Below are 24,710 nucleotides of genomic sequence, written 5' to 3'. Positions count from 1 at the left end.
GGACTGTACAACCTCAACAGCTTGTATGGATTAATTACAATACTTTCCTTGGTTACAGGCTGCCTTTGAACCGAGGCTGCATATTTCTGTGGGATTCATGTCTGCAGACTAAGTATTCTCTGTTGAGAATGGACAATAGTATGGTAATTTGCTAAGACAACTGCATGATAATAACACGGCTAAAGTGGAAAAGTCACAAAAAGTGTGTTGTTCCACCAGGACAATGCATCTGTGGTCAAGTCTGTTGTCGCCATGGCTGCAATGCATGGCTGTGGTTTTTACGTCATGGAACATCCTCCTTATTCACCAGACATGGCACCGTCAGATTTTCACCTCTTCCCACACATGAAGTAATAACTGTCTGGCTAGCATTATGCAAATGATAATGTTGTAAGGTTTGCTGGGAGGACTTTTTATACCACCAAAAGGACCCGGCATCATTGACAGAAGTGTGTGGACCTCTGAGGGATTATTTTGAAAAATAGTCAGCAACAAAATCATCAAATCCGTCACTTATGCAGATGATGTGGATAAAATCATAGAATAAATTAGTTGTTAAAACGAACGATTGGCTCTGACAACGTAGTTATTTGAAAATGGAAACAAGTTGAAAGAAATTTCAGATTTTTACAATTTCAACTATACTCACCACAAAAAGAAACGCGAACCATAAAAACATATAGAGAAGTATGTACGTTAAGAAGAGATGTTTCCAGTGTGTACCACTTAATGACAAAACTAACAATGTTACCACAGTATCTAAATTCTCATCACGATGTGCTACAGGTGATTACCAAACGTTACACGCTAATCCTCTAAGAGACAAATGGGTCTATGACGTCACATGTGATGCGTTCATGAGCGTCGGTTCACACAACGTACCAGTATGTTCGTTCGTGAGTCGAACCAATCTAATATCTCTTGAATATGGGTAATTCTTCATATATTAACAAACATGTTAGATATACGCGTTTCTTCTGTCCGTGAGTCTATTTTGAGAGATCCATTCGTTCAATATAGCATCGCGTTATTGAATATATAGATTGATTCACTGTACTTTCATGGCCCCTAAATCATCGAAAGTCCTCATCTGAGCACCCCGCGCAGTCCTGTCAATGATCATTTTGTAAAAAGAGGTCACCGGTAGTAATGCCACATTGTTGTAGACATCTGGTTTTTTATTTGAAGAGAAAGTTTTGGTGTATAAGTACAAACAATCATGTTGCTTACTGTTTACAGTTTCAATTATGACCTAGAATTTGCAATTTCAACGGGTTTTTTCCATCTGCGATTGAATAAAATTTTGTAATAATCTTTTTATGAATAATGATATGAAACATCAACGTATGTAAACAACATTGAGCATAAATACCATTGAGCATAAATAAATGAAAAAGAAAATACTTTTTCCATATACAAGAGAAATCTCTGCCAAAAGCAGAGTCGATTAATGATTCTAACCACCCCATGAGCATGTGTTTTATGAATCACTATCAATTATAGATAATACCAGGTGTTCACGAAAGGTGAGCGTATCCTGCCCTAACGGTGGCTGCCGTCACAAACACATGCACAGGCAAGTCAGGTGTTTTTACCATAGTTACAGACAACGTTATCACAGTACATTATTACTTAATTCTGTAAACCCTTGTATTCCAAGTCCATCAGTAATATCACCGATATAATATTTCCACCATATCATGAGCATGTGTTTATGAATCACCATTAAATATTGATGATACCAGGTGTTCTCAAATCATCAGTGAAAATTATATGAATGGTGTTCGCGAAAAGGGTAAGCTCGGCCTACCGGGTGTCAGTCCAGCCATGGCTCGAGTCGATTGTTTGGAGGTGCGTTGTTTCATCGTTTTCGTATCGTGGAGAGGATATTCGACCACAGCCATGGAGTCCAACTCTGAGACATTTCCCACTATGCTAAAACGCTTAGTTCAAGATTAAGAGGGTCTCGACCATCAGAAACAACGCTTCTGTATATATTCCAGCAAGGGAATTCCAAGGGGTTTCTCCTTGAATAAGGACGTTGAAGTATTCAAGTCATATCAAAAATAAAGTGTCGTGAAAAACGTATGAACGACAAAATGTGTCTTGCATACGCTTACGAACGACAGTTTCGCTGTCATGTACCCTTAGGCATGTAAAACCGTATACAGTGTAAACCTCACACAAAGATATAAAGTGCACTCAGCGTGGTAGTGTCATGCGCTTCCGTTTACAAATAGAATGTTTGATTAAGTAAGCATCTCAGACAAAGTTCAAAACCGAGCAGTTTTAATTACACCATGTTAAAAGTGCCATGTCGTCCCAAGGTTGATATATTCTTCAATTAAGACTTGTCGTGAGGCAAACGCTCCTCGTCAACTACTTCTTCTTCTACAACTACGAAAGTATGTGTGAGTGAGTGAGGTTGGTTTGACGCCGCTTTGAACAGTATTTAAGTTACCGGTGTTACAACTGACCGAGGGAAGAAAGCCCGAATTGATATAGGTCGTAGACGTTTACCACATTGACTACAAACAAGACCATGGCTATACGACTCATACGTCACGCGACTCTTGCTAAGAAGTTACAAGGTTACAACATTCAAGGCCTCAGTAAAACATTCAAGAAGTTTTATGGTAGACATGTGGAGGTCATGTCCGATGTTTTGACTTATTTTGACTTGTACAATATGGTTTTTTCAGGTGAACAATTGACTTGCCTTTGCATGTGTTTGTGACGGGCCGGGTGCCACCGATGGGGCAGGATACGCTCTCCTTTTCGCGAACACCTGTTTTCATAACTATTTGATAGTGATTCATAAACACTTGCTCATGATATAGTCGACCATGCTTATGCAGACATTTCTATTGGATATGGAAAGTGTTTTGTCGCTTTATTTATGAACCAAGAATCAGGTGGACTTTTAGATGGAAACCCACAATCATAAGATCTTGGCACGACTTAGGGACGCAACTGTTCACATCACAATGCAGTGCCTTAGACAACTAGCCCCCCATCTGTGTCCCCTCAGCATTTGTGGGAAGGTTAGATGAAGTATGTAGTAATCAATCATTTAGTGGTATGTATGTCATTCGATGTTTGCTGAACGCATTCTCTTGTTCGAAACAAACATATACCTTTGGGCATTTCGAATTTTTTCTCTAACAATTTTGTCAGTTACTTTGTTTAAGACATGCAGGTGCTCCATGTACGCTGCGAGAATGTCAACATATTTGTGCCTGCCACACCCAAAAGCAATGGGTCTAGCCCTTGAATCAGTGGTTATACTGGATCTAATTCCAACACGAATGAGCAACACAGTACGTGCCATTCCTATCTCATTAACCTGTCATGACAAAACGTATTGCCGTCCACAGTCTTGCAACAGCTCATATAGCCTGACGTCATTGTTTTGTATTGCAGATAGGAACCTAATTCCGCTCTATGGGACATCAGAGAAATCTTGACCATTGTGCCACTGTCCGAGTTTCCTTGACAACTTATATGCTGGTCACTCCGTCTGGTCACCTCCCTCAGGTCATCAGGCCGTAACAGTCCCGAATTAGCCACCTCCGTTTGTCACCCTTCCCGCCAGGAGTGATGTATGGGACTAAGCGGACGACTTGTCATCATTGCGCTGGAAGCATTTACTCTTGTGTGTTACCTGGCAGATGAACAGTGTACAGTCAGTGTGCCGGGCTGGTAGACCAGGGACAATGTACACCTGGGGAGTGCTCCTCCTTCTCCCTGCCCTCCTGCTACATACCCCCAGCGTCCAGGGGGACAAGCCAGAGTTCAGGATTGCCTGGATGGCACCCAAGCAGGAGTACAACAAGTTCAGTGCTGCCACTACTGTGAATGCCTTAAAGTTGGCCTTGTTAACAATTCAACAGAAATACCTCAGAGGATATCAGATACGGTATGTAAGATGCTTCTGTCATTTCGGATAGCCAAGGACGAGTTTAAAAACAAGGAAACGCGTTCAACACCAAACACATTTGCTTATATTTACATATGTTGCTAAGGTAATATTCAATTATTTAACATTCAAACGCCACTAGTTATTACCTATTGGGACCCTTGAAGACCTGGGTTAGAATTAGTGTTCAGCAACCCATGTTTGTCGTAAGAGGAGACTAACGATATGGGGTAGTCAGGATTGCTGTCTTGGTTGATCAATGTCATCGTATCGCAATTGTGAAGATCGTGATGGCAATCACTGGATTGTCTTGTTAACATCATATATTTACAGATCATGGTTATATATTTGGATACTGCTGCGTACGGCGTCAAACAACAAACCAACAAACTATTTTACCTTTTGTAAAGTATCAAGGCTGCGTCATGCAAGACGCATGTAAACCATGGAAGAAAAACACGAGAAAAGAATAACTGTATGCACGTGATGTCAGTCATTCAATAAATCAACGTAGTCATGGTGTAGACTTACGTTGTTGCTACCATGATCCACATATTGTTCATGTCCTAGTCGATCCAAAATGTCAAAATCCACGCATGTACTCGGCATCGAGTAAGATAACAAATACTTTTTTGAACAGGCCTCATGATTTCCAATTCTTTAAATATGATACATGACATTATACTTACTATTCTGCATGGCGAATAATAATATGCGGACCTCGCTTTCGAAATGTCACGCTTGCATCCAAAGAACCAAGTTGTCCATCTCTCCATTGTTCTCGGTGCCTTAGGTTTGGTACCTCCTAAACCGTTGACTGACATTGGGAGAGAACCTGGGTTTGCTGACAGGAAAACAGCCATTCTGCAGTGTTGGGGAGTATTCACATTCTCCGAAAAATTCTTGGTGGGTTCGATTAGACAGCGTATAACGTAACACATGTGGAACTTCTTAGCTTCGTCCCTTGCCATATGTACAGTTTTGTCGTCATTACTAAATTGTTACTTGACATCAACGAAATAAAAAGAAAATTAAATTTGGATAACGGATATAATATTTATCAATGAACTGTTTTCTGAGTTCAGCAGACAACGGACAAAGTAGCAAGAAATGGTTCTCACTTTCTACAGTGTTTAACTCCCCCAAACTGACAAACTCTGCGTTCTCTCACGATCCTCATATATCTTCCCGTCTCGATAAAGAGTTCGTGTGAACTACATCTGAATCTTGCATTTGCAAATCTAAATGTTTTTAGTGTTACATTCAATGAATATATACCTGAGTACTTATAGAACGATACAACATCTGATGAATGTCCTTGATAAAACCATTTCTCTCTTCTAGCTAGTGTACCGCCATTTCTAAAAACAATGACGTTTGTCTTATTAATAATCTTAACAATAATAGATCATCCAATCCCTCCTTGATGTGCAGGCGACGGAAACATCTTGTTTCTACCAATTATCATTGTGTGGTCTCTGAAAGTAATGTAGACGTATCGATCTATTGGATGTAGGCAGTACAATAAACATAAAACCATGATGTAAGTAATGTTAACGTACTTATAATGACCCTTGATCCTGTGTATTATATATTTTGGTTTGTAACAGAGCTCAGTTTTGTCTGTTCCCAATAATAAGGAATTTGTCATCATTCTGCTTGACCAATGTTCATGTGATGCCTTTGACTCACTATTCACAATTGTTGCAACTTCTTCTGCGCAAAGGTACAATGTGAGAAGCCCATTTCTGGTGTGATATTGCTGGAATATTGCTAAAAGCGGCGTAAAACCACATTCACTCACTCACTCTTTTTTTGCGCAAAGAGAAACCTCACTGTCTGGTCTATTCCATCACAAGTCATTATGCTTAGATGTCGCTTTGTTTAAGCACTATAACACAAGTTCGGACAAGTACAAGCAGCCACACACACTTGCATGCATGTCTCACTATGTAAGTGAACTAAATAATTTCACCTCACCGTGATGTTTCAAGCCAGTGTGAGACAAGGCTGTATTTTGAGTTTATTTGATTTTACTTCATACTTCAGTTCACTGCTCCTTAGTGTTGTTTTCAGCAGGAAACATCGTTTATTACAGTACATATAACAGGTTGCAAAACACTTCAGTGTGTTCATAAAGTATATTCTTCTTATCGTCTTCTGAAGGCTGAGCAGACCTTCGTGTTGTTCACTACCTCTGGTCTCGCGTTGACATTTCCCTCAAGCAGTTTTATTATGCGTATCATCTCCTGTTTTGGTCCCGGATCTGACTGTTATATTTTTGGAACAAATATTAATTGTCCATCACCTTTCTAAAATTGATTCTATTACGAGAACAATACTCGGCGTACAAGGAACAAAAGTGTCTTTTGAAATGACAACGCTAATTTGTTGTTCTTTCCCAAACATTACAGGGTCGTCTCCCTCGTGATTAATGTGCCACGTGGTGGTAATCACTTGTAGGTTTTTCTTGCTATGCTGACATCTGTCACAGCTTTCTCTTTGTTTTCTCTGTCTGTCGCGCGAGACTCTCTTTTCCGAGAAAATTGCAAAAGTGTTGTCTTTAAAACGGAATATTAAACCGTTTTTAAGAAAACATAACACCACTGTCAGTCTGTAAACTGTCTCTTTAATATGATTCCAGCATATTCCTTGCAGATAGGCGTACCGTGTCTATTGCAAGACAAGTTAGTTCGTTAGGAAATGAACTGACGGACGACATGTACAAATTCAAATATATTTTTCAGACCGGTTCATTAGCAGTTAATAAAAGTTACAAAGGTCTGTCGATATCCATAAGAAATATCTGCCGAAAGCATATTCGGTTGTGCGATTGCGACTTTACCATTAGAATGTGTTTTAGAACCACTATCAAATAGTGAAGACACAAGGTGTTCGCGAAAAGTTGAGCGTATCCTGCCCCACCAGTGGCACCCGTCACAAAAAAAGTGTTGGTATTATTTCAACAAAACTTTATAAATATGCCAAAAAAGAGCAGAATGATGTTTTTCTCTTGTTAATTCTTTTGGCAAATTCTTATTTTAAGATCTTGAGACAGTTAACTCAATAGACATGTGTATTTTTGTGACCTTTCACTCGGAAAAAATGGAATTCTGACAAGTTTTAGAAACATGCATATTGTTTATCTGAACCATGATGTCATATCTGGTTACAGAAGGGTTAATAAGTGTTTACCAAAACGTAAGGCCTCAACACATGTTCATAAACATTACCATACAGCAAACAAAACGTTTGTTATGACCATTGTAAATGTCCTCGACCGGATATTTCTTAGTTTTTTATGCAAATTGTGTGAAGCGGCCAATAGGATAGGACATGCCTACCGTTTTCTCGAAGACCTAATGTCAGGACTGATTTTCAAAGATCCATCCATCATCGCTATTTTGCCTTTAATGGAATTATTTCGGCGGCTAATCCAGGCTGGGTTTTTTCCTCGGAATTTAGATAGTATAGTATTTAGATACCCGAAGCGTAAAACCTCATACATTTATTCAATATTAGTACATGTGCCATGTGTATTTATTATACAGTTAGACAACTGAGGTAAGCCCAATCACCCGTATAATCCCTCACATGACAATGGGTAAGACTACATGCCTCGTAACAGACAGGCGAGCCTTGCGTCCCCAATAAGCACCTACTATCACCGGTGTTGTAGCAGTGGAACAGAAATCGAGATATTTCATATTGTTGCACATTTCTTTGCACGAAGTCGCCACTGGAATATTGATGTATGAATAGTGATGTATGAATAATGATGTATGAATATTTATGTATGAACAGTGATGTATGACCATTGAGCTATGAATAGTGATGTATCGATATTGATGTATGAATATCGATTGGTCTATATGAAGAGAATGGGCAGTTTATTTTTCAATTTTTAACCAAAAGCAATTTTCATGTGTTCCTGAAGAATATTAATATCATCTGTTGGAATTAAGAGCAGTTAATCCACATTAGCAGTACAGGATATAAAGCACGATGTGTACACGAATAGACAGCAATAAACCGGTAGTGTAGCAATATATAACATCATCGTGACTCCAATAAGTCATAGCCAGTAACACCGATCAAACTAATAAGTGAGTCATAACTGAGTGTTTTACACCAATGTCCTGTAGCCTCTGAGCGCTAAATTGGCACTAAACCAAGAACCCTTACTGGCGGCAGTGTATCAAGCCGTGTAAAACTCTGGGGCTACATCTTTGTAAGAGATGGAATAGCTCACTGATTCTGACACGGTTTTAATATTTTTCTTTCAAATGAGGAGTCCAACGAACATTTAAATAAAAATAGATATAAATTGAGAAGTATCTTCTAAATTTATAATAGGGAAGTATAGATAGTATTCATGAATAAGTTTGACCTGCTTTAGTATTCCCTTGAAGGGGGTATCGATGGGGGTGTCTTTGGTAGGAAAATAAGAAGTCAAACTATTAAACAGTTGGTCCCTAAATATACACTGGCTTGTCTTCCACACAATTCGTGTCTGACAGATGATGCTTAAATGTCTAAATACCAGTGTACTTTATGTCCTCGGAGGGACCCCCGCCTCTGCCCCCGGCGTCGTGGTGCAATCACGCCTTTAATTACCTCATGTCGTTTCCTTAATCCTGAAACACAGAGATCATGTTGGCTAATGGATGCAATAAATGTCATGTTATTTTCCGTCTATATTTCCAAATACCGACCCAATTTCTGACAATACCGGTATCACTTCTCATAAAACTGTCACTCTACCAAAACCTAGTGTTTCAAATCCGCTCTCATTTTATGACAATACTAATCCCACAAACATACTTTCATATCTCACAACCCTACTGTCATCCCAAACATGACTGCTTCCAAATCTTACCTTAGTGCGTCCCACCTACAGCTCCGAATTCCAACTCAGCTGATCCCACAAGTGACAATACTGATTCTATACCTCACCATAATTACTAGTATTTTATATCTCACCATGCTGCTACTATAACTTACAATATTGCATATATATCACAACACTGTATATGTCCATGCAGCTGTGTCTCAATACTGCTTCAATATGTCCCCACACTGCTTTTACATCTCACCACATCACTGCTTCTTAATTTCCACAGTGCTTCTTTATCTCACCATAATGTTTCTATCTCACCATGCTCCTTACAAAGCTCACCAAACTGTTTCTACATCTCACCATACAGTTCCTGTTCATATAAAAAGTAAACTCCGACGAAACGAATTTCATTGGACGTAAAAGGCAAAATAGCGTTGGGAATTATACCAAGGCATCACTAAAACCAGTGATAATAAGCCCACAATGCTTCTCTGTTTTACTGTAATGATTCTATAACTCTTTATACCGCGTCAATATCTCTCTATACCGTGTCGATATATCTCCATACAGCTCATATATATCCCCATGATGTTTCTATATCTTACCATAATCTTTTCTGGAACTCGGGCTAAAACAAGGACTGGTCAGCTCGGAATCCGTAGACTGTGTCTGAGTGGGGTAATCATGTCAAACTGGGGCATGGTATCTCAGTGGGCTAACACTGTGAATCGGCATCAGTCCGGACTAGTACAAGCACACACACACACACACACACACACACACACACACACACACACACGTACATGCACGTCGCTATATAAGTGCAATCATCTTGGACGCGACGTTAAACCCCATTTCACCCCACCGCACCTCTTACCATAATGCCTCTCAATCTCACCATAGTGTTCTATACGTGTCTATATTCCACAATTCTGCTTCTAAGTCTCCATCCTGCTTCTGTATCTCACCACAATTAAATATTGAAAGACCTGTTGTTAGATTTGATGATGTGCATTCAACCATATTGCATTCCTGCAACAGTTTGTAAAAGGTAATTTGTAATTTGTAAAAATAAATACATACATGTACAATGAAGACTTGGGTAAGAAATAAATTTGCATCCACCACATGACCCCTACCTTGTTTGAAATGAAATTTATTGATTTTCAAACATAAGATGTCTAAGATACCCCTCAGCCGTTGAAAATTATGCAAACAAATTTATTTTACTTTTTAAGAGTGTTTTATATCAAATTATATGTTTAAAATCAAAACCATGAAGAAGTATAAAAAACAAAACCATGAAGAATTCGAAGTATAGTTTGAGTACTGACTACGTGCTAGTACACTTCATTTTTGATATGATATCGCTAATTTATATTTTTCACTTGAAAATCAAACATATGATAAAATCAACTGAGAGGCATATAGTTACTTTTGCTATTCAGTTTATATATCACCATAATACTTCAATATATGACAATAATAGTTCTATACCTTACCCACCGCCTCCGTAGTCAAGTGGTAGAGCGTCTCCCCCGAGAGCAGAAGGTCGGGAGTTCGATCCCCGGCCGCGTAATACCAAAATACGTTTAAAGGTGTTACCCTGCCTGGCGCTCGACATTAAGTAGCTAAAACAAGCCCTGGTCGTCTCGGAGTCAGTATACTGTGTCTGAGTTGGGTATTCATGTTAAAATCGGTATTTATCCGGACTTGTACAAGCAGCCACTCACATTCACAGACACACGTGCATGTACGTCGCTATATAAGAACAATAATCTTAAACGCGACGTTAAACCCAATTTGACCTCACCTCCATACCTAACCACACACCTAATGATTACATATCTCAGACATATTTCTCTATCTCACCTCCCTGCTTCTATATATTCCTTTACAATATCCCACAATACTGATAGAACATTGTGCACACAATATCTCAACACCGCTCTCATGTCACAAAATATTGCTCCTAGTGTACAGCTCTGATGTCTGAGATTATTTGTATATCTCATTACACTGCCCCAGTGTTCTACAACGCTGCTTCTGTAAGACACACAATATCATAATATCACAGAACAGTTTCGTAATCGTTTGAAGCTACGTTCACATATTACAACACTAGTCCGACATCTCACAATACTCAGTACAACTCCTGCGGTTGTATATAGTGTGTTATTATTACCACCAGCAAGTTGTATCTCCAGTCGAGCCACCTGCTCATATCAAAGTCAAATATCAACAACACGGATGTGTTTACTTTTGTAAAGATCCGCATATTTGTATCCCCTGAAATTGATCAAGCACTGTATATTTCCATGTAAAATGACTATTTTTAAAATCGTATTGTGTATCTATTTTCTGACGAAACAGTCACTGTTGCTTCAATGTTATATGAAGCTCTTTAAATAAGATGCAAGGTTCGGGATATTTGATAATATAGAAGGTGCTGCTTAACTATTTTCAAGGTATGTTTTCCAGAATATACCAGTCGTCTGAAAAATCCTTTTTCGGAGATTCTGTTCATATTGCGATGAGTATACAGTGTGTCCCACACACATATATTAAACATGTGACACATTTATGACGCATGTCGTTGTACATGATAACGACATACCAAGAAGGATGTCACGCAGAGATCTATAAAAAACACGTCTTGTGGATCCGCGAGAACTTCGGAGAATTACAACATCTTTAAAGGGGAAGTGTACACGCAAAAATCACTTTCTTTCTTGTTTTAAACAAAACGCAATTTTAGAATTAGTTAGTATCAGTGTTTGAAAATATACACTCATTTTTCTCACAGTCAATGTAGCGAGCTCACAATAAGTGTGAAAATGTCATGCCGTTATGAGGCCTTCGTTTTCCGAGCTAAACAGGCCTGAGTTATCCCCCTTAGATTATGACGTAATTGGTGCCAATGAAACTTGGTCCCTGTCTATTCTCAACGCAAAAGATATCAAGTACCAGTTTGCGGTAAAACAACATGGCCTACGACACACTCCGGCGCAGTGGTGACTCAGCATAACACTATGCTAGCTGGCATCTGAGACGCAAGAATCACACACCTGTACCTACACCACGTGAAGCGGCTCTAACAAAGCATGATGACGTCATAATGTTTATCAATTGGCACCAATGACGTCATATTGCAAGGGGCATAAGCCATGGTGTTTTTGTTATTGAAATAGAACACTTGGTAAATGTGAAAAATATAAATAGCTTTAATGCGAAAAATATGTTGATTAATTGTGATATTTTTATATTTTTGTCTATGACACTTCTAGGTTAACACTTTTAATGTGGAAATAGTACAAGAAAAATAGGTTCATTTCCGTGTACACTTCCCCTTTAAATTCATTCTATAAAGGGAATGGAAAGTGACGTAATAACTGAATGTTGCATATGAATAACTATACATTCCTACCTTTGGACACGCAGTGTGGTATTTTGTTTACTATGTATGGTGCTGCTGATGCGTATGGTGCTGTAAGATACACAGTTAAATAGTGCTGTCTGATGCCTGGACTTCTTGATTCTGTTTGATGTGGCATATGAATCAATGCCACATGTAAAGCTTGTATGTTGCTAGGGCAGGACATCTACCAAAACCATGCATCAAAACTATCGATGTGTGTTCCAAAGGTATTTCTTGCCATCTCAGAATAGAGCCTAGTTCAACGCTGTCAACACATTTGATTTTTCTACTTTGTTTACCACTATCCCACATGGAAAACTTCAGGGTAAAGTTCATTTCTTGATCCATGGTATATTTCCCACTGAACGTGTAACCATAGATGCAATTTTGCATATCTATCTTCAGGGGTTATGGACAATTTGTCAAAAGTGGGAGCTAATGTCGTCTGAGGTTTACTGAAAAAACAAAATGTGAAATGCTGGACATCCTCATTGACAACATCTATGTGAAATTAGGGGATAGGGAAGAAGTAGGTATCCCAAGGGGTACCAATTGCTGAACTTTTCGGTGAACCCTCGGTTAAGGGATAGGCAAGAAGTAGGTATCCCCAGGGGTACCAATTGCTGAACTTTTCGGTGAACCCTCGGTTAGGGGATAGGGAAGAAGTAGGTATCCCCAGGGGTACCAATTGCTGAACTTTTCGGTGAACCCTCGGTTAAGGGATAGGCAAGAAGTAGGTATCCCCAGGGGTACCAATTGCTGAACTTTTCGGTGAACCCTCGGTTAGGGGATAGGGAAGAAGTAGGTATCCCCAGGGGTACCAATTGCTGAACTTTTCGGTGAACACTCGGTTAGGGGATAGGGAAGAAGTAGGTATCCCCAGGGGTACCAATTGCTGAACTTTTCGGTGAACACTCGGTTAGGGGATAGGGAAGAAGTAGGTATTCCCAGGGGTACCAATTGCTGAACTTTTCGGTGAACCCTCGGTTAGGGGATAGGGAAGAAGTAGGTATCCCCAGGGGTACCAATTGCTGAACTTTTCGGTGAACCCTCGGTTAGGGGATAGGGAAGAAGTAGGTATCCCCAGGGGTACCAATTGCTGAACTTTTCGGTGAACACTCGGTTAGGGGATAGGGAAGAAGTAGGTATCCCCAGGGGTACCAATTGCTGAACTTTTCGGTGAACACTCGGTTAGGGGATAGGGAAGAAGTAGGTATCCACAGGGGTACCAATTGCTGAACTTTTCGGTGAACACTCGGTTAGGGGATAGGGAAGAAGTAGGTATCCCCAGGGGTACCAATTGCTGAACTTTTCGGTGAACCCTCGGTTAGGGGATAGGGAAGAAGAAGGTATCCCCAGGGGTACCAATTGCTGAACTTTTCGGTGAACCCTAGGTTAGGGGATAGGGAAGAAGTAGGTATCCCCAGGGGTACCAATTGCTGAACTTTTCGGTGAACACTCGGTTAGGGGATAGGGAAGAAGTAGGTATCCCCAGGGGTACCAATTGCTGAACTTTTCGGTGAACACTCGGTTAGGGGATAGGGAAGAAGTAGGTATCCACAGGGGTACCAATTGCTGAACTTTTCGGTGAACACTCGGTTAGGGGATAGGGAAGAAGTAGGTATCCCCAGGGGTACCAATTGCTGAACTTTTCGGTGAACCCTCGGTTAGGGGATAGGGAAGAAGTAGGTATCCCCAGGGGTACCAATTGCTGAACTTTTCGGTGAACACTCGGTTAGGGGATAGGGAAGAAGTAGGTATCCCCAGGGGTACCAATTGCTGAACTTTTCGGTGAACCCTCGGTTAGGGGATAGGGAAGAAGTAGGTATCCCCAGGGGTACCAATTGCTGAACTTTTCGGTGAACACTCGGTTAGGGGATAGGGAAGAAGTAGGTATCCCCAGGGGTACCAATTGCTGAACTTTTCGGTGAACACTCGGTTAGGGGATAGGGAAGAAGTAGGTATTCCCAGGGGTACCAATTGCTGAACTTTTCGGTGAACCCTCGGTTAGGGGATAGGGAAGAAGTAGGTATCCCCAGGGGTACCAATTGCTGAACTTTTCGGTGAACCCTCGGTTAGGGGATAGGGAAGAAGTAGGTATCCCCAGGGGTACCAATTGCTGAACTTTTCGGTGAACACTCGGTTAGGGGATAGGGAAGAAGTAGGTATCCCCAGGGGTACCAATTGCTGAACTTTTCGCCGAACACTCGGTTAGGGGATAGGGAAGAAGTAGGTATCCCCAGGGGTACCAATTGCTGAACTTTTCGGTGAACCCTCGGTTAGGGGATAGGGAAGAAGTAGGTATCCCCAGGGGTACCAATTGCTGAACTTTTCGGTGAACCCTCGGTTAGGGGATAGGGAAGAAGTAGGTATCCCCAGGGGTAACAATTGCTGATCTGTCTCTTTGTGCATATGAATCGGAACTTGTGCTCTGACTGGCAAAATCAAAACAAGTGAATTTGGAAAGGGACTTTCAAGAAATTTTCAGTGAACCCTCCTGATTTGCTTCATAGTTAGATTTGAACAAAAAGAGTCAGATTCAGAGACCCACAAGACTGTATGACAATTTCCCAATAGTCAACTTTGCCTCTCGTTTAGGGACATTCAAACATGCTTGTTCTGATAAGATTTCAAAGAGCGTCGTATTTGGATCTGCGCATTAACATTCAGAGTGACAAATACGATCCACAAGACTTTTAGACAAGAGGGACGACTTCCAAAAGTCAACTTTCCCTTTATGTCGAGAAATACTCCTGAAGCTCCATCCTTTGCTGTCTACATTTCACAACTTTTTTGGGAACAATCCAGTATTTCTAGTAAGATGTCAAAGATCGCCTCACGACTCTAATGCTTTTCAAAAAGTTGTATGGTAGACAAGTGGAGGGCATTTCCAAATGTTACGCATCAGTGACAAAAATGAGGTCCGATGTAATCCCCTGTTTTGACCTGTACCACACGCTACCAAGTTTGTTCAGGTGAAAAACTTGCCTTGCCTTTGCATGTAGCTGTGATGTGTGTCACCGTTGGGCTGGATTCGCTCACCTTGTCGCGGACACCTGATGTCATCACTACTATATTATACGGTGGCCAATAAGGGACATGGAGTCTGTTTTTCAATATTTTGATATTTCACTTACTTTTATCGTAACCTTCTGCAAATTAACACAATTTGTCATACAAATATGTGATAAATCATGTATAATAACAACCGAAAACATGGAAAACGTACTTTCAAGTAGCTATTGAATCGCTGAAATGTAAAGCGAAAATGTCAAAAATAAAAATAAAAATATGAAAAACAAAAACGAAAATGCCAAAAACTAAATTGAAAGTACAGAAAAATATTTCCACCGCTGTGATAATATTTCCACCGCGGTTTATATGATTCTGTATGATACATGGTTTACATGATCCTGTCTGATACATGGTTTACATGATTCTGTCTGATGCATGGTTTACATGATTCTGTCTGATACATGGTTTACATGATTCTGTCTGATGCATGGTTTACATGATTCTGTCTGATGCATGGTTTATATGATTTTGTCTGATGCATAGTTTATATGATCCTGTCAGATACATGGTTTACATGATTCTGTCTGATGCATGGTTTACATGATTCTGTCTGATGCATGGTTTACATGATTCTGTCTGATACATGGTTTACATGATTTTGTCTGATACATGGTTTACATGATCCTGTCTGATACATGGTTTACATGATCCTGTCTGATACATGGTTTACATGATCCTGTCTGATACATGGTTTACATGATTCTGTCTGATACATGGTTTACATGATTCTGTCTGATACATGGTTTACATGATTCTGTCTGATACATGGTTTACATGATTCTGTCTGATACATGGTTTACATGATCCGGTCTGATGCATGGTTTACATGACTCTGTCTGATACATGGTTTACATGATTCTGTCTGATACATGGTTTACATGATTCTGTCTGATACATGGTTTACATGATTCTGTCTGATGCACGGTTTACATGATCCTGTCTGATACATGGATTACACGATGTTGCTCAGTGTATGATTTACGTGATGTTTTCATGGTACAGGAAAAAATATCCCAGAAAGGTCAGATGTTATGTGTTTGTAATAACTAACAACAGACAGTTGATTTTGAACTGCGTTGTAAGCACTAGTTTCACGTTTGACATGTCGCTTAAAGTATTTAATGACAGTCACGTTTTCTACCCTAGTCCCGCTGGGATAACAATAACTGACATTGTCTAGGATAGAATTTCTCGTTCATTATCGCGAATACAATCCACGTTTTCTCAGTTTTATCTGGAACCTGTAATACACAACGCCGAATGCTAGACCCTATTATCTCTAAGTGCCAGCGTGCTTGAAGACGTCAAGTTGTCAGACAGTAGAACATTCATGGTGATGTTGTCATTTACGTTTAAACCTACATATCATTTGCTTCACGTGCGACATATTTATGATGACGGTTACCTCACACGCGTCATTTCAACTCATGTAAAGTTTCATTTTATTGTTTATATCAAACAAATACCCCCCATGAAGGCTTACATGGATATAAGGAATATTTAGAGAGTACCCCTCAGGTCCGCAGATAGTAATTGAAGTTACGACGTATAATCCACTCTTGATCCTACAATTGTCCTGCAAGTTCTTAAATACTAACGTAAGAGCAGTCTACATAGGATAGTTAATACGGCTGTACCACCCTGTGACATAGTCCATCAGTTGTAGGGGATCTAGGACATATCAACCCAGCAATTCCACTTGGAGGTTAGCAGCCCAGTTCCTTCAAATCACTAACAGCTTACCACGGACAAATAATGAATGTACTTTAATGTCTTTTAATGTCCTTAATGTCCTTAGCTAGGATTGTCTTATCTGAACGATGGTGTGATTTGTGTTCTCTTTTTACGAATTATTATTATGTGTAACCACCTGAGCTCAGACAAAAACATTGATATGGATGTATTCACACTGGACACACGGCTATGTATTGTCATATCAAGCGAATAGGGGTGCCTCGGGGGTGACACCGTTGTACGACCCAGAATATGTAGGGGGCGTCATGGAAAATGATCATTTAAAGTTCTTTGGAATAGGCCCATATACAGCCGCAGACCTATCCAGGCCAACAAACCTGATCTTGTCCTTTTTGATAATTCTATTGAAATCATTTATATCATTGAATTCTCTGTCCCTTTTGCCACTCATGTGATCAGATTCAGGAAATATAAGCGACCTAAGAATTCAAACCACATCATGAGTATGTATTTATGGATCACTATCAAATAGTGATGACACCAGGTGAGCGAAAGGCTGAGCGTATCCTGCCCCACCGATGAATCCACCACTAACCCACGCAAAGGCAAGTCAAGTGTTCACCCAAGAAAAACACGGAATTTTTTAAAATAAGTCAAAGTCAAAATAAGGAATTGTACCGGACATCATTTTTGTCACCGATGTTCAAATTTGGAACTGTCCTCCGCATGTCAACCATAAAACATTTTAAAAGCTTTACTGAGACAATGTAACTATGATCAAACAACTTTTGAGCAAGAGTCATATGAGGGTCTTTGGAATCTTCGTAGAAAGAGCACGCTCGATTGTACCTAAAAAATTGTGAGTGAGTGAGTTAAATTTGTCATCGCATCGGCAATATTGCAGCCATATCGCGATTAAAAAATTGTGAAATGTAGACACTGCGGCTCGAGCTGCTGGAATATTTCTCGACATCAAGGGACAAAGGGCCAGTTGAAAGTCATCCCTTTTGTCATACAGTCTTGTGGGGAGTGTTTTGTCGTTCTGAATTCTTATGCTCAGGTCTCAATATGAAAGAGATGAGGCAGTCTCATTGGTCTCATTTATTTCTAGTTCAGGTGGGTAAATCAGTGGAAGACAATTTTATATTTTATCGTCATTGAATGATATCAGATAATCGATATACCTGAAACTTAGGTTAACTTCTTGGCCACATTACTTTGTTTTGACTGCACCAAGCCCTGCACAAATTCCAATTCATATGCATAAAGAAACAGACGAGCAAGAAGGGGAATACAGTTGGTGCCCATGGGGATGCCTACTACTTGCGCATATGTCTTACCCCCAGATTTTACATAGATGTTATCTCAGTAAACTTCAGATGGAATTTGCGTTTATAATTAAAGATAGACAGGTAACTGAATCTATGGTCTCCAAGTTTTGTAACACAAGTCACATGGATGAAGATATTGCGCTTTTTCTTACGTTTTCCATGTGGGATAGTGGTGTACAAAGTTCTGAGGTTGTAAAAAGTCAAGCAATTCCTTTGTGTTTTTGAGAATCCACATGGTACTAATTCCACATGTCTCAAATACTTTCTGTGAAAATATAAAACGAATGTGTGAAAAACATGACAAATCGTCAGACCTCGCATATGATATGCGGACCTCGTAATCTCGCTTTCGAAATGTCACACTTCCATCCCAAGTTGTCCGATCTCCATTGATCTCGGTGCCATAGGTTTGGTACCTCCAAATCTGTTGACTGACATTGGGAGAGTAACCGGATTTACTGCCAGGAATACAGCCCTTCTGACAGTCTGTGTAATGCAGAAGGCTGCAGTGTTGGGGAGTCTTCACATTCTCAAAAAACCTCTGGGTGGGTTCGACTAGGCAGCGCTTCCTGGGAGAAGTCCCATTCGCTATCTGGGCTGCGTGTAGAAGGGACATGGGCCCTGAGCTGATGATGAGCAACACTAGCCTTACTGTTCCAAGATCCCTCTTTGCTGCATTTTTTATTTTAATCCAAATAATGATTGTATTCCGTACTGATTCTTCAATGAGGTACGTTTTGAATCCCGATTTAAACGCAGTGATACTAGGTGCACTTTTGAGGCTGAAGAGAAGGGAGTTCAATAGTGAGGCACCTTCATGAGAGAAGTATATGATTACACTGATGATAATTTCAGACATTTAACAGATGATATTGATTTATTAACGGAATTAGTTTCAGATGGTTGTGGCAGACCTTAGTTTTCCTATGACCAGCAAACAAATAAATTTGGAAAATCTGCAACTAATATGTGAAACGTTCTGTAAATCCATTTCCAGGTTTTAAAGATTGGTATGATGCTAAATGTGAATGTTTTAAACACCAGAGAAGTCATTATCTCAATATATTTCGTAAATTAACTAGTGTCCAAAAGAAACGATACCACCTGTTTGCAACGACATACAAGAAAAACTAAACAATGCAGAAGTTTAGGATTGGTGTTATGCTTTTGAGAAATCCTTTCACAACATCTGTACAAAAATTTCATTTCAATAAAATCTGTACAACCAATATGACAAGCCTTTAAAGATGGGTGGAGTCGAAAAATTAACATTTCGTTAGAGCACTGATCACAGAAACAACAGGAAATGTCACACCACACGTCTCAAAGTCAAGTCAGTAGCGGGTATGTCCACCGTGAGCATCAATACATGCCAGAACACGCCTACGGACTGATGACGTCAAACGTCTGATGACGTTGGGAGTGATGCGTTGCCATTCCTCGAGGAGACATCGTTCCAAGTCCTGGACGTTGACTGGAGGCACACGGCGACGTCGGATTTGCCGATCGAGGTGGTCCCATAAGTGCTCGATGGGATTCATGTCCGGTGAACATGCGGGCCATGGCAAAACCTGTACGTTGGCGTTGGCAAGGAAGTTCTGTGTCAATCTTGCTGTGTGTGGCCTTGCATTGTCATGTTGGAAAAGGAGTCCACGAGGCTGTTGCTGAATAAAGGGCACCACAACAGGCCGTAGGATGTCATCAAGATAACGCTGTGCATTCAGGTTTCCACGAATTACGACAAGCATCGTTTTGACGTCACCACATATGCCACCCCAAACCATTAACCCTCCACCTCCAAACGGCCGGACCTGTTGGATACAGTTAGGCGCCAAACGTTCACCAAATCGTCGGTATACAAGCTGCCGTCCATCGTTTCTGAAGATGAGGAATCTGCTCTCATCAGAGAACATAACACGTGCCCAGTCCCGCCGTTGCCAACGTCGAACTCGCCTGGCCCATATCAGTCTGTTGTTCCGGTGTCGAGGCGTCAGGAGCGGTCCGCGGTAGGGATGACGTGGCCGGATACCATACTGCCGTAGTCTCCTGTAGACGGTCTGTCGACTGATCCTGTGTCCCAGTGCTGTAGCCGCCGTGGACGTCGCTGTTACGGTGCGGTTCCTCAGGTGTTATACCCGGATGTAACGATCTTCACGGGGCGTGGTTACTCGTGGTCTTCCACTCCTGGGCCTGTCTGACGTCTGACCTGTCTGACGTAACCGCTGCATCAACCTGGTGATAGTGATGCGTGCGCAGCCCAACCTTCTGGCGACGTCGACGAGTGACGCTCCTTGTTGGACCATTCCAACGGCTCTCTCTCTCTCGATGGCTGTCAAACGTGGCATATCTTGTGTTCTTTTTGTTGCTGTGATATCAACGTGTCTGATCAGCCGTTTTATACAGTTTTTCTGCACGTGTAGAACATGCTAGAAAGGGAAATGTCACTTTCACGAAATTTACGTTTTTTCCCGGAAGTGATCACGTGTTCCCGGTATTTTTTATCGACTATGCTGTGTTTGGGATGTGCAATACGAATTGGCATGTTTTCATACTTGACAATTCACTTAGTAAAAAACAATTTTGAAAATAAGTTGGTATCGTTTCTTTTGGACACTAGTTTACTTTATGAATCAGAAATATGGAGTTGTGGCAAAAATGACTGTGTAGAAAATGTTCATCTTTATGCGTAACTGGGGTTCGACCCTCCACCCCAAACGGCTTTGTGCTTGGGGAATGTGGCAGATACCCATTGTGTATATTTTCGCTTAAGTGCTGTATCAATTATTTGTAAAACTTAAGACTCGTCCATCCACGCTTTACCCAGTAAAAGCATAAGAATAACATGTCAGTCTATCTCGATCAAAATGCCAGTCACTCACGAAATAAAAATATATGGGCAACAAATATCAAAATCACCGTTTTCAGTTTAGGCCTTGGATACGCATGGATGGATCAGGGTGTTGGAAATGGGAAAATGTTTGTGCCATTATTACTTGAAAGAGCTAAAATTGTTTTCAGCAAATATTGATAGAAAGAATAACAAATTCACATACCTATTCTCTCTTCAAACAACAATTTATACTCGAAGAATGTCTAGCATCGTTGCAAAAGAAAGATCCGGGTCTTGCTAGCTTAATTCAGAGTAGTTTATTATGGTTTAAATATTTGTAGAGGCAACATCTGTACATATTGTAAATCTAATGTTTAAGAACATGAGTATCATTTTATGCCTGTGTGTAAACTCTATCTCCAATTAAGACACAAATATATTCCAAAGAGGTTTACATGTTATCCAAATATCAATTTGTTTTGCATACTCATGTCAACCTCAAAAGTTACATTAATACACACTATTGCCTTGTACATGTACCATACATTGTAAGTTGGAAGAAACACGCATGCCTTGTAAATACGGTGAACTATGGGCCCATGGCCTCTCAGTGTGCCATGATTAAACAGATTGGAGAGAAGTACATATGACATTGTGCATTGAGAGGGAAGGTCGGGTAGCCTAGTGGTTAAAGCGTTCGCTCGTCACGCCGAAAACCCGGGTTCGATTCCCGACATGGGTACAATGTGTGAAGCCCATTTCTGGCGTCCCCAGCCGTGATATTGCTGGAATATTGCTAAAAGCGGCGTAAAACCAAACTCACTCACTCACATTGAGAAGGTTATAGTCTATGGGCCATGCCTGCACTTCACCACATGCATACATTATGCATGTAGTATGCAGAACATTCATGTCGTCACAGTCCTTAAACAGTAAAGATTCGTAGTTTCATAAGGTGTGTTTACGAAATATTTTCAGTTTCACTGTTACTTCACAAAGGGCCAGTGAACTTTGAAGACACACACACTCGTAGTGCCGACAGCTTTACCTGTAGAATGTCTACCACAAACACGGTGCCACCTGACGTGTGGTAGTACCGCCTTTGTTATTTTCACCAGGTGTTAAGAAAATACACTAAATTAAAATGTGCTATGATAAAATGTCATTGAAATGCATAATTATTCCATAAAGTGACACAATTACCATTTCTCAAACTGCAAGGGGAGACGTGTACATGGTTTCGCCTCAAGTTGCGGGATTATCGGATTAAGTTTTAAGTGCTCACAAAGCATACCGGATACCGCCATTGTTGTTGTTGTTGTTTACTGTTGCAACTGCAGCTCATCCCCACGTGATGAGAAAGTCCACTGAATTTTAATCACGAGTTTCAAATTGTTTTCATATCATGTAAGGGCGGTGAGACAGGCGGGTGGTTCAAGAGCTCGCCCGTCTATTGACCCAGATTCTATTTTCCACACGGATGCAAACCCAAAATGAGTGAGTGAGTGAGTGAGTTGGGTTTAACGCCACTTTTAACAGTATTCCAGTTATATCACGACTTGTCAGCTTAATGTGGGAGGAAAGCCCGAAGTGATGCAGGTCTCAGACGTTTACCACCTCGTTGAAACCCACGAGCACGGGTATGGTGCTGACAAACCTAGAAACATAATCGGGGTGAACCGGGATTTGAACCCACAATCATAGGTTTCTGACGTGCCCAAGGGACGCGACTCTGTATGGCGAATCACGGCGCCTGATACGATTTGGCCACCCGTGCCCCCATGAACGAACGAACGAACGAACGAATGTGATTTCTTTATTCCATTTTGCTGTCAAAGCTCTTCGGTAGATTAATTCTTTAAGCTCAGAGTTCTAAATAACCCACGTTACAAATTCCGTTGATCTATAGACACAATATGAGTGATTGGAAGTAACCAAAATCCAGTCAGAATAATAACAGTGAAATATCATATATAATTTATATTGCCTCCAGGGTGAAATGGTACGACAGTGACTGCAACTCCAAGGCCGCTCTCACTTCCGCTGTCGACGCCAAGAACATGTTTGACCCCCATCTCTTCCTGGGACCCCCGTGTTCTACAGGTAGGAACAGCTATATAGTGTTACCCCCGTGTTTTGCAGGTATGATCAGCCATATAGTGGGACCTCCGTGTTCCGCAGGTAGGATCAGCTATACAGTGGGACCCCCGTGTTCCGCAGGTAGGATCAGCTATATAGTGGGACCTCCGTGTTCCGCAGGTAGGATCAGCTATATAGTGGGACCCCCGTGTTCTGCAGGTAGGTTCAGCTATATAGAGGGATTCCCTCGTTGAACAGTTAGATCAGCCACACAGTCTGGTATTGTCGTTTATGTCTTGGAATGATTTGCGAATGTGGGACTGCTACCGAGTTGTTACCATCGATATAATTACCTACCGTGTCGATTTTTGTGTGAATAAGAAACGAGTAGGAATACAATATAAAAAGAGTTTGAACAAATCGCTTAAACATCGCTAAACACTATCTCGGATTGAACAGCGTAATGATTCAACGGGAAGGCTACCTGTCACCGCAAAAAAAATCTCAGAATTAACAAAATAGACGCAAATGATTGTTAAATATTTTTTTATAACTTCTAAGAAATGCACTTAAACACGTGTGTGAACATTCAAAGGACACCTGTAGTTAATAAAGTCTCTGCCTGTACTTCAGTGTCAGGCAACACATTAAACAACAAACAACGCAGCACGAGTTCGCAAAACGTCCCTCACGCATGACCTTGAAGCATCTCTAGGGTAAAACTGACACAAAGACGCGTTCGCTGACTGATGACACCAGGAACAAACACGTCCTGTTGCTCATCTTTCACAGAAACTGCATAAGAACAGCAGGGCTAATTATTTTGTCCCCAGAATAATCCCCGAGAGAATGATAAGGTTATGAGAAGTGTGCAGTGGATCATGACTGCTTATAAGAAGCATGCAGTTTAACATGCAATAGAGCTTACACTGTGAGAGACTTAATTGTATTTGCAATAGAAACGTTTGAACAATAATCACCGTGCAAGCATGTTAATTGTAATATTTCAAAGGTCACTGGTGCGTCTTCATATTAACTGGTATCTTCACAAATACGCCGCTTTATCTGTTACGAGGGGTAGCTGAAGAGTTTTATGACTAACTATGATGGACTTCGTTGAAGGATGTGGTTGTTAATTATTTGTCAACATAATGGCCTTCGAGGTCAACACACTTCTGCCAGCGATGCTGGAGTGCCTGGGTCCCACACGTGTAGAAGGCATCCTCCTGGAGGTGTAAACAGTTCCAACAGTAGAAATGATGTCCATCATTTGCATAAAGCATGTCGGGCAGCTCTCCCCAAGATTGCGGGGAGATTGAAATACAGTGTTTTGTGGAAGACAGAGAATCCCCAGTAACGTTGATGCCTGTACAGTCAGCTGCCAGTTTGTTGGTTTAGACACCGTCTGTAAGCATGGCAGGTACGAGGGCCTCGTATTGTACTTAACACATGCGTGATCACTGTTGAACCAACTTTCAAAGGACCATCTCTTGCATCTCCATCTCTTGCAGCGATCAAGTCTG

General features: G+C 40.8%; 1 protein-coding gene across 2 annotated transcripts in view; it reads left to right on the top strand.

Moving 5' to 3' along the window:
* Positions 1-3,425: 3,425 nt before the first annotated feature.
* LOC124149776 (atrial natriuretic peptide receptor 2-like) overlaps positions 3,426-24,710 on the top strand; it is a 47,548-nt gene continuing 26,263 nt past the window's right edge. Inside the window, exons 1-2 of one of the 2 annotated variants that reach the window (XM_048386640.1) lie at positions 3,426-3,919; positions 23,102-23,211. In XM_048386640.1, the coding sequence (XP_048242597.1) occupies positions 3,672-3,919; positions 23,102-23,211 (358 nt within the window). In that variant the 5' untranslated portion in view covers positions 3,426-3,671. Of the gene's footprint in view, positions 3,920-23,101; positions 23,212-23,391; positions 23,407-24,710 lie in introns of those variants that run through there. The other variant, XM_048386641.1, reaches the window with a different exon arrangement.

The sequence above is a fragment of the Haliotis rufescens genome, unplaced genomic scaffold (assembly GCF_023055435.1).
Source record: "Haliotis rufescens isolate VD_foot unplaced genomic scaffold, xgHalRufe1.0.p SCAF_6, whole genome shotgun sequence".
In the NCBI taxonomy this organism is placed as follows: Eukaryota; Metazoa; Mollusca; class Gastropoda; order Lepetellida; family Haliotidae; genus Haliotis; species Haliotis rufescens.
Note: the sequence above shows the minus strand (reverse complement) of the source record. Positions and strands in the feature narration are given on the sequence as shown.